At 43.6% G+C, this 11990-nt stretch overlaps 1 protein-coding gene across 1 annotated transcript in view; it reads left to right on the forward strand.

Moving 5' to 3' along the window:
• Positions 1–11990, forward strand: part of pex6 (peroxisomal biogenesis factor 6) — a 40195-nt gene that overhangs the window by 2213 nt on the left and 25992 nt on the right. Inside the window, exons 3-6 of the mRNA XM_037690615.1 lie at positions 9270–9436; positions 9645–9728; positions 10561–10663; positions 11620–11750. Of these exons, the coding sequence (XP_037546543.1) occupies positions 9270–9436; positions 9645–9728; positions 10561–10663; positions 11620–11750 (485 nt within the window). The remainder of the gene's footprint in view (positions 1–9269; positions 9437–9644; positions 9729–10560; positions 10664–11619; positions 11751–11990) is intronic.

The raw sequence follows: 11990 nt of genomic DNA on the forward strand, positions 1-11990 counted from the left end.
ATCCATCCATCTGTCCATCTATCCATCCATCTATCCATCCATCTGTCCATCCATCTATCCATCTATCCATCCATCTGTCCATGCATCCATCTATCCATCCATCTGTCCATGCATCCATCTGTCCATCTATCCATCCATCTGTCCATGCATCCATCTGTCCATCCATCCGTCTGTCCATCTATCCATCCGTCTATCCATCTGTCGTCCATCCATCTATCCATCCGGCCATCTATCTATCCATCCATCTGTCCATTCATCCATCTATCCATCCATCTGTCATTCTATCCATCCGTCTATCTATCATCCATCTATCCATCCAGCTGTCTATTGTCCATCCATCTATCTATCCATCTGTCTATCCGTCCATCTATCTATCCATCCATCTTTCGTCCATCTATCATCTATCCATCCGTCCATCTATCCATCTATCCATCCAGCCATCTATCTATCCATCCCATCTATCTATCCTTCTGTTCATCTATCCATCCGTCCTATCTATCTATCCTTCTGTCCATCTATCCATCCATTCATCTTTCATCCATCTATCCATCCAGTTGTCTATTTGTCCATCTGTCTATCAATCTATCCATCTGTCCATCTGTAACGGGTACTGCAGAGGCAGCACCGAGTCAGCAGATACGTTTCCTGGAATACAGGCAGCTAATCATGAGACAGGACAACAAGATGGCGTAGCTTCTGGAATCTCTGGTTATGAAAGAGCTTGAGAGAAAGACACAGACAACCGCTGCACCATGCTGTCCCCTGCTGGTTGGGTTACACCACACTATTCTTGCAATATATTTAGATCTGAAACTTAAAACGCCTAAAGATAAGAAAGACAAAATACTTCTAAACAACCATTGGTAACCAATGGTAATAATTTTGTGCCTGTCACATACTCCCCAGCAAAAAAGAAATGGGTCCCTCCATTTACTACTCAACTATTTAAACTGAATACTGATTTTTTTTTCTACTCTTAACATAGAAAAGGAACAGGTATCATATGTGGAGTGAATGTGTATGGCATGTGTGTGTAATACTGACAGTGATCAAAATAGGGATTGAGTGAACATGTATGTGTAGCGTAGGGAGGATATGTGTAAAAAGGAAATGTGCCAGCAGGCCAATCTGTATTCACAGAGTTAACTGTAGCATGTGTTGTCAGTGTGGGGTGACCCTGACTGTCATATGTGAAGACCTGTGGGGGGTGCCACTCCCTAGTTGATCTCCTGACCTCTGTCTGATTGTCTGGCACCAGGTGAGTAGGGTTTGGTTCCTCCTTGATAAGCTCTGAGGCCCCCCACCATGTTATTCTCTTCTTCAGATCCAACAACATCATGCCAGTCCTGATCACATTCTGGTTTTATCCTCTCTATTTCTCTGGTGTCAAGTTCATCTCAAGTAAGTACTCTGGTTGTCTGGTCTCGGTTAAGATTCTTTCTTCCCTTCCAGGTGCTGATGTTAGATGACCTGAGAACGCAATTGGTTGTGGGGTGGGAGTTATGGGTGGTGGCTCTTGAACTCCTGCGGCTGGTCTCAACCAGTAATGAGGATAGTTCGAGTCACTGTCTGAATGCACATCTGAGTCTGATTCTTCCTGGTGACTCATGAGTTCTCGATAATTGGGACGATGATTAAGGTGTTTGACTTTTCTTTCCCTTTTTCCTGTAGCAGGAAGTGGGCGGGGTTCGACCGGGAGATCATTCACCAGTAACAGCAGATTGCGGTGCAATGTCCGAGTCTTTTGTTTGTCTCCATTCTCTTGGTAAACTACATATATTGGGTTCTCAGCCAACTGTTCCTTTACTACATAGATGGCTTTTTCCCAGTAAGAGCGTAACTTCCCCGGGCCTTCATGCACATTGAGGTTTTTTACTAAAACTCTGTCTCCAGACCTCAGGACTACTCCTCTGGCCTTCTTATCATACAGCATTTTGCCCTTGGCACTGGCCTGTCTACTGTTGTTATTAGCAATCTGATGAGCTTCTGACATCTGCCTTGCTCACTTCTTTGCATACCCTTTTGAGGTGTCTGATTCTTTGCAACCAGACCAAACAGCAAATCAATGGGGAGGCGAGGATGGTGGCCATAAAGTAGGAAAAAGGGAGAGAAGCCTGTCTACTCTTGTCGGGTACAATTGTACGCATGTACAGTACAACATGTGGAACTTTATCTTTCCATCGCTCCTTTTCCTCGTCCATCAGTGTTCTCAACATTTGAAGTATTGTACGATTGAATCGCTCAGCTGGGTTACTTTGAGGGTAGTATGGCGATGTTCTTGAGTGGTGGATACCGGACAGCTGTCTTAGTTCATGAAACAGTTCATTTTTGAACTCACGGCCTTGATCATGGTGTAACTTTGAGGGGTATGCAAACCTCAATATGAAATCATTGAAAATGCATCCAGCTGCTGTTTTTCCTCTCTTATTTTTTGTGGGATAGGCCTGAGCAAATCTGGTAAAGTGGTCAACTACAACCAATATATACTCATAACCCCCTCGGCTGGTCTCCAGGTACAGATAATCTATGCGCACAAGTTCCAATGGAGAGCTTGATGTTGTGCTGCCCATTGGTGCGCAGACTTGAGTGACTGGCTTTTTGGATTTAATACATGGGCATCTCTTAGTGACATGGTCTTCTACATATTTGGCCATGAAGGGCCAGTAGAATTTCTCTTTCACTAAATGAAAGACCCTCTCAGTACCCACATGAGCCATGTCATTGTGGAGAGCCTTAAGCACTTGTTGTCAATATTTAGTTGACAGGACCAGTTGTTTTCTCTCATGGACACGTCGATACAAGAGGTCGTTCTCCAGAACCAACTTACTCAATTCATGAAACAGTTTTCTTGTGGCCACACGTGCTGTTCTCCGTACTTCATTGGTTAGATGTGTACCTTTTTTCTTTTAGCCTTATCACATCATTGATTGGTGCATCAGCTCGCTGCACTTCCACCAGTTCATCATGGCTAATGGCAGCTGACTGGTCATGTAAAAGGGAGGCAGTCTGAGATGAGATGTTAAGGACAGCAATTAAGGCCACATCTTTTTGCTGGGCCACTTGGCTTCTGTCCCAAACTGCACGTACCCCTTTACTGTTAAACTCTTTAGTACATAATTTGGTGTACTCTTCAATGTCTAATGGGAGGCGGGACAGCGTGTCCGGATCCGCATTTGACTTTCCAGGTCGATATTTGATGTCGAACCTGAAGTCTGAAAGCTCCCCAACCCATCGGTGCTCTACTGCGTTTAGCTTTGTAGTGCTCATCACGTAAGTTAGAGGGTTGTTGTCGGTGAATACTGTGAAGTGGTTGGCATAAAACAGGTAGTCCCTAAACTTCACACACAGCCCACTTCAAGGCTAAGAACTCCAGTTTTCTGCTGTGCAGGTGGTAATTGCGCTCCGCTGCTGTCAACGTCCTTGAGCCATATCCAACCACCCTCAACTTACCCTCTTGGTGTTGATATAGGACTGCACCAAGGCCTTGGTCTGAGGCATCTGTGTGCAAGAAAAATGGCAAGTTAAAGTCTGAATAGGCTAACACAGGAGGGTTCATGAGCAGGGAGATGATCTGTTCCAAGGCACTTTGATGTACCAAAGTCAACTCGACAGGTGTCTGAGCAGGCAATTGTGGTCCAATGGTTGGGTTACGCTTCGAGACTGCTTGACCTTTTTTTTGCTTCGAGTAGCTCGTAGATCGGCTTGGCTATTCATGAGAAGTCCTGTATGTATGATCGGTATTAACCAAGGAACCCAGTAAGCTTTCTTATGTCTCCAACGGTCTTGGGGGTCCTGTTAACTAGTGACCGCACAGCTTCCAGATCCCTTGGATCGATCCTCACTCCCTGAGTGGACACCAGCCGGCCAACATACCTGACTTCCTGTCGGAACAGCTCACATTTTTCAGCTCATAACTTTACTCCATGTTTCTGTAGAGCCTGGAGCGCTTTACGAACTGCTTCCATATGCTCTCCGAATGTTCTTGCATAGCACAAGACATCATCAAGATATGGGAGACAGCAGTCGTCTTGTAGATGGCCTAATATCTCTTCCATACTACTTTGGAAGGCTGCTGGAGCATTGGAGAGCCCAAATGGGATCCGCACCCATTCATACAACACCCATGGCGTAATAAAGGCATTGAGATGTCTTGAATTTTTGTCCATAAACCCCTGATGGTAGGCTTTACCCTGGTCAAGGATGCTGAACCAGGAGTAGCCTCCAAAGGTGTCTGTAAGGTCTTGTATCCGGGGTAGGGGATGTCGATCTGGGACAGTCTTTTGGTTCAAGAGGCGATAATCAATGCAGAGGCGGAGCATCCCGTCTTTCTTGCGAACGCAGATCACTGGAGCTGTATAGGCAGACTTAGACTTTACAATCCAACCCTTCATTAGTAGGTCCTGTATATCGTCTTTGACCTCTTTGAACAATGGTTTTGGGATGGCAGAATAAGCTCTCTGTACTGGAACCTGATCCTTAAGAGCGATTGACATCTGCAAGCTAGGAATACATCCAATGTCCTCATTGTCTCTTGCAAAAGCAGCTGACTCTTGATGTAACATTTCTTTGACCTTCTCTTGTTGGTCAACACTGAGGTGGCTGAAGTCCACTGGAGGCTGCCACAAGTCTGTAGTCATTGTGGGGGCTGCTGTTGTGGCTGAGTTTACCGATGTTCTTATGGTGGGGTTCTCTAATGAGTCTGTCTCAATTACCTTGGCCACCGTCTGAATGCTGCCTAAAACTGTTTTCCTTTGTAAGGTGACAGAATGATTTGTGTTATTTTTCACTAATATTGTAATATAGGATTTCTTTGAGTTCTGCACTTCTGAAATACCTCCAATGGCCAAATCTGTCAGATGTGCACTGTTTTCCTCTGGCTCAAACAGCAGGAGTGGGTCGGACAGGTCAATCACTGACGGGACCGGGCACCTTATCCAGACCACCTTTCCAGCAGGAATGAAAGTGTCATTTGTGCCAGTCCGCAACTGCCCCTGATGCAAAGAGGTTTTACAGGTCTGAATGGAGCTCACTAGGCACTCAGTGTTCTCAGTAGACACTGACATTGAATCAGAGATGAAGGTGATGAGAGCTGGGACTAATTCATTTGGGCGACTTTGGACCACCTCCTCCAACACATTGAATCCAAGAAGTGGCTGACAGAGAGGGGTACTGCAGATGAGGAAAGGTGCCATGATGGGTTCACTGAAATGACTGTTTCCTTGTATGCACACTGTGATGGGGATCCAACCATCAAATGGGAGCATGCTTTCATTCACTGTGTAGATTTCCAGCTCTTCCTTGTCATCAAATACTTCACTAAGAAGCCTGGCTGGTATATCTAAGTGTTTTTTTCTTTCCAGCTTCTGTCAACCATACTCACTTGAGCTCCTGTGTCCAACAGTGCCTTATCCTTTATCCCATTAAAGCTACATTGCACAAGGGCTTTAGGACCTATGAGCTTAGCCAAATGTCTACTCTTTTGGCTTGGCAGGGAAAGGGGGAATTGGGTAACTATTTGCTTATTGTCTTTTTGTCTTAATTTTGTCCCATGCAACTTTGTTTCTTTGACACTTGAGCCTCCCTCTGTCTGCTGGGGTGGCCTCAGGTGGGACTCAGGGTGAGACCCAGTCACTGCTTGTCCCGTGGCAGAGACCGGCTCAAGTTTTCCTGCCGCCTGGGTTTCCTCAGGCAACCCACTGCCTTATGGCATTCTTCCCCACAATAGAAACAATAAACACAATCTGCGAGGCTCAGTTCCTGGCATTTAGCACAGCAGTATGATTTGGAGTTTTTCTGGCTCACTGGGCGGTGATGGTAGGTCATTGGTTGTAACTGCTGCTGCAGTATTCCCACTGCACTCATTAACATGCTTACTTTGTCAGTTAACTGGAGGGGTACATCAACTTCTGGTTTCTTGTCTGAATTATCTTTCTTTGAACTCTTGTCTTTAACAGCTGTATTTTCACACTGTGCACTTTGATTGTTTTTTTGATGCACAACTGTTCCCAGTCACCTTTGCCTCTCATGTTCAGTATTTGTTATCTTCATCATTTGTTTCAGTATGATCTCATCTGTCACATTGGTGTTTGAGAGGAGGGGCTTGAGTTCTCGACGCATGTCATCATATTTATGGCTGAGACCCTGGTATATGGTGTGAAAGAAAATATCTTGGACAGTACTTGCATTGTACTTCACTTCAACATCAGCATATTTAGAAGCAAACATAATTTGTTGTTTTAGGCCTATAACTCTATACAGGAACTGTTGTGGTGTTTCGTTATCACTCTGTTTTGTGCACACGAGCTCTTGGAACAGTTCTGTATTACTGCGCCCACGTAAATGAGACTGTAGGAAGCATTTAAGTTCAGTTATGGTCAAATCATCTTTGTGCATGAGCATATCTTTAAAATACCCTGCCCTAATGACTTTTAGGACACCTCGCACAACCTCGGCCTCACTGAATCCTTCTTTCACACCTTCATCAATTTGTTTGCATATGCTGTTGTAGCTTATGTCTGAATTTTGATCACTGATCTGTCCACCTTGAATCTTGAGCTCTCGATGTAGCCGTGACAGGTCTTGGAGAGGGATGGCTTCATCCTGGCTTCTATAGTGGTGTTGTTCTGCTCTGTGGTCACTGGGCGTGTCAAGCTGCAATGATGGTGTAGATGTGGGCTGAGATGAAGGTGTAGGATTAGTAATATACTGAACGAGTTTACTGCTCTGGATGCCAGGGTCAATGTTTTGTGATGCTTTACCATTACCAGATGTGGCATTAATGATTGGTGAATGGTTAGCAGCACTAGCTGTAACTGGATTATTGTCAGAGACACGGGTCAGAACATCACTATTATCATTGCTCACAATCGGATTACTGGTCACTGCATTCTCATTTAACTCTGGATTTGACACATTGTGACCCTTTTTTTCTACACTGAATCTAGTTTGAGCCATACGACTCTGGAACATCTCTGTCACAGCATCATTTAGCTGTAATAGGACTGCCATACCTGAACCCTCAGACCTCACCAAAGCTTCACTGTTCATGAAATCTACAATGAACTTGAAGCAACTCTCTTCATCATCAACCAGAAGCTTGGATGAGTCCATCCCTTGCACAGGACAAATACTCTTGGCCAATCAGAAAAGTTCATCAGCTGTGAGAAATAGTAAGCTCTTCTTTAGGGTCCACACTAAACTCTTCCTCTCATAAATCCGCCATGACTCCTTTTCCCTTTTCTGTAATATAGGTCTCTGTTCCAGGTAACTCAATCACCCACGGCTCCCGGTCTCGTTTCTTGATGCTGCAATGCGCCTCACACTCGTCCCAGAGTTTCGGTCAGTCCATCTGAGTCGACAGCTCTCTCGGCACTTCAACTGGATGACTATGGCTGCATTGGTCGCCTGCGCATCAGTTGCCTCGTCCCCGTACGGGCCACCATAAATCTGTAACAGGTACTGCAAAGGCAGCACCGAGTCAGCAGATAAGTTTCCTGAAATACAGGCAGCTAATCATGAGACAGGACAACAAGATGGCGTAGCTTCTGGAATCTCTGTGCTTATGAAAGAGCTTGAGAGAAAGACACAGACAACCGCTGCACCATGCTGCCCCCTGCTGGTTGGGTTACACCACACTATTCTTGCAATATATTTAGATCTGAAACTTAACACGCCTAAAGATAAGAAAGACAAAATACTTCTAAACAACCATTTACAATGGGAATAATTTTGTGCCTGTCACACATCCATCCATTTATCCATCTTCTATCCATCTGTTTGTCCATCTGTTCATCCATCCATCTGTCTTTTACCCTCTTCTTCCTTTTCGGGTCAGGGGGGTCACTGGTGCCCATATCCAGCAGTCACTGTGAGAGACACCTTGGACAGGTCTCCAGTCCATCACAGGGACACATAGAGACAAACAAGACAAACAAATATCCATCTCACTCTCACCTAGAGACAATTTAGAGTTACCAGTCAGACTAATATGCATGTTTTTGGTTTGTGGGAAGAAACTGGAGTACCTGGAGAAAACTCACGGAGAGAACATGCAAACTCCACCCAGAAAGGCTTCCAGCCGGGATTTATTCTGGCGATCTTTTTGCTGAGAGGCAGCAGCTCTACCAACTCGGCCACCGTGCCGCCCAATTTAGGTTTTAACTGATGGATGAATAGACAGTGTGATAAGAGAAAGTGGACATTTTGTTGCGTTTGCTGCACAAACATGACGTCAGAGACATTTATGCCAATAGTTCAAGATAAAACGTGGCGTGAACTGAGCAGAAAAGGTTGTTCATTTACATGTAAAACATTGATAAACTAAGTTTTCCGTTTCTGCAGTTTCTTTTTCAAAATTAACTAATTAACAGTGTTAAAGACGGGAGCTGGCTACGGGCCACCGGACCCGGAAACCACCTCCAGCCCACGTCTTTTACCCTGGCTCGAATCTCCCTCAGAAGTGGCAACTCACATTATCAATAAATCAAGGAAACGTCAATTAAGTTTTATCAATTATTTTTTAAAAAAGGCAGGAAAAGGTTACAATTTACAGCGCTGGACTCTCTGGTCTGTGACGCGTTCACAGACCTGGAAGAGCCCTGATGTTCCGTGTCATTACTCATTTATAGGGTCCTGGACTCCTCCTTCGTAGAAGGGGAGCTCAACCTGTCAGTGCATGAGGGGGCGTGGCTAAGTGTGATCTCAATGGATCTTATGTGATTCTGATGTGTTAGGAAATATGAGACGGTGCTTCAAAAGCCTTCCTACGTGATGTGGCAAGCAGATTAAACTCTATTCCTTGACTGATATTGAAATCCCAGGGAGACTCTTTAGAGCTGCTGGCCCAGTTTAACCCAGTCAGAACCGGGTCATAATTTCATTATAATCCCGCCTCTGAGCAGATCAAAACCATAGGACCAGTCTAGATAAGAAATATCCAACATCTCAATATCTCAATAACTGAAACTAACTTCACTCTTGTGATCACTTATTGTAGTAAATATTTTATTTATAAAAATGGAAGGAGACATTTGGGAAACATTTCCATCATGTTCCCCTCGTTCTTCTAACAGCACAGTGACGTTCTGGCTTCATGCTTACTCTGAACTTACTGAAGAACCCTCCATCTGAGAGGAATCACTGAGGGGACTAGAAACAAGCTCAGATATTTTTAATTTGACAACACATAGGTAAACACCAAATTAAAGTTTTATTCTGGTAAAGTTTCTTGTCTTTGATGACCTGATGTGCCTTTTACTGTTTTGTATCAGAGGTGGAAACCGTCTTCAGAACCCGACGTTCTTCGTTCAGACAGTTTCTGCCGCTCGGCTTCTCCACCGTTCGCCAGCGAGCTTCACATTCAGCCAGTCGTTTCTCCGCTGCACAACAACCTCTGCTGCTACGACAACCTGCTGGCTGAACATTTCAGCACACCAAGGTCAGCCGAGGCGCTCAGAATCAGAGTCAGTGCAACTTCTGCGCTGTTTGCATGAAGCATGATTCTAAAAGAAATGTGTCTCATGAAGTTTTCACCTGTTTAACACGTCACTTTCTGACTGACTGATGATAAACTCACATCAGAGACACCTTAAATCAGATGTAAGCATGTAAGAAGAGTCCTTCCAGTTTGTCCTGTTGTTCTGCAGAGTGGTTTCACAGGGAGACATCCTGACTGTACCAGCTGAACTCCATCCAGACCTGCTTGAAAACAATTCTGAGGGGATCTGCAGGTGCCACACACCCCTCCACATGAACAGCACTCTTATCTAGGCCTGTCCCGATAAACGATAAATCATATATATATCATATATTATCATATATCATGATAAGTGAAAATTATCAACCTCATTTTTATTTAAATGCTTTATCGTTTCTTTGTGTCTTTTTCTTTCTACTGAAGACACTGGATGACAAAAGGCTCAACTCCGGTGCTCTTCACTGACCCCTCCTTTTCTCTTTAAAATCTGTTAACCGTCCAAAATCACGTTTTTGGATCGTGAAAAGCAGATAAGCTGAGAAGCTAAGCTACGAGCTAAGCTAACAGGCCGACCTCGAAAAAAATCTCCGTCTTGTCGAAGCACCAAAAGTCACAGTTGAAACCGGCACCTTTGTGTAAAAAGTTGTTTTTCTCTACAAAAAGAAGCTGAGAACTTGTTTACTGATTTTTTAAATTAAAAGCTTTGTGTGAAAAATGCTATGCTAAAGAGCTCAAACCACACCAAGCGTCTGCCAATTTGAGAATCGAAGAGAAGAGACAGCCCATGTGATGACACGCTGCTGGCTCCCTCACTATCCATCCTTCGGTTCAAATAGTCTTATACTGCCATCCAGTGGTCGAAAAAAGGGACTACACACAAAAATTAACTAACATTTCTTCTTAAATTTGACAATAATTAGTAATTATTGTCAAATTTCCAACAATATTATCGTTTATCGCAATAACTTCTGAGACAATTAATCGCCCAGCAAAATTAGTTATCGTGACAGGCCTAGTCTTATCATCATTGTCATTAATTGTTGACACCTGTAAATGATGCGTCTGTGGTGTTTGGCCACTGCCAGGTGCCCGGTGTTGTACTTCAAAGTACAGAAAGTGTGTCCATCTGCTGCAGAGAGAGAAGTAGCAGCTCATCTGGCTGATCGAACACACACCTCTCTTTACTTGGTGAGCTTTCCCTGTCTCCACATGTTTGTTGTCCATACCAGTAAACAAGTAATCATAAAATAGAAATATATTTGTAGCTCGCAAAATGTTTGCCTCCCAAGTTTTTTGCAGCCACCTCACAAACACAGCAAAATAAAAATATTGCATCCTTTTTTTTACTACTGTAATTTCTGAACTATAAGCCACGCCCACTAAAAAAAGAATAAAAAAATGAATTGTACATGTATATAGTCCGCACTTGTATATAAGCTGCTAGTGTTCACGTTGTAGCATGAGATCTTTACGCAGAAATATATATTTTTACTTTTAATTAAATACGTACCAGTAACATAAATAAATATGTACAGTATTTTTTTTTCTCAACAGTGCTTCTAACATTGCTGGTTAAAATAATAATTAAAAAATACAGTAACCTACCAGGAAGTCATTGATCGCTATCTTCATCTTCCTCCTGCTTCACTATCTGGATCCACTGTCAGTGAAGCTACAGTTACTCTGCGGAGTAACTCTGCGGGGGTCCCCGCTTATGGGAAGGGGGGATTCCCCACCTCCCTGTTCTCTCCTCCCATCCCCGTTTCATTAGTCCACTGTGACCTGTTCATGAATTTTATTGGTCAGATTTTTCTTTAACCTTTATTTATACAGGTAGTCTCATTGAGCCACGAGGAGCCACCCCTCAAGAGAGACATGTATTGGGCAGCTCTTTGAGCGTCCAGGTGTGATGAGGCTAAATGTTTTGGTGGCATGAATCTTGTTAGCCCATCAAAAAAATTCCATAAATTAGCCGCAGTATTGTTTAAGCCACAGTGCTCAAAGCGTGAGGGAAAAAAAATAGCAACTTATAGTTTGGAAATTACAGTAATCATACAGCTTTAGTGTCGGTGAGCAGAATTTGTTTTCATTTTCTTTTTGTTAGACTTACTGGGTGCGAACTTATTGACTGAGTGTCTTCTCAGGGAGCGTCGACCAACAGCCCTGTGCCATTCTGTGTGGATGAAGGGTCTCTGTGGAGCAGCCTGTCTCCTGCAGGCCTCAACAAGACGGTGGACCTCATCAGCAGCAGCATCCTGCCTCACCTGCAGCACAGGTAACTTGTAATTTATATCTAAAATAGGGATGTGGAAAATGTTCAATTCTGCCACGAGGTGTCAGTGGGGGTTCCTGATGGCAGTCACGGTATATTCTGATTATATAATCAGTTATAGTATAATATGATCAGTTATATTCTGATTATATGATCAGTTATAGTATAATATGATCAGTTATATTCTGATTATATGATCAGTTATAGTATAATATGATCAGTTATATTCTGATTATATAATCA

Source organism: Nematolebias whitei, chromosome 16 (genome assembly GCF_014905685.2).
Source record: "Nematolebias whitei isolate Nwh7 chromosome 16, NemWhi1, whole genome shotgun sequence".
NCBI lineage: Eukaryota > Metazoa > Chordata > Actinopteri > Cyprinodontiformes > Rivulidae > Nematolebias > Nematolebias whitei.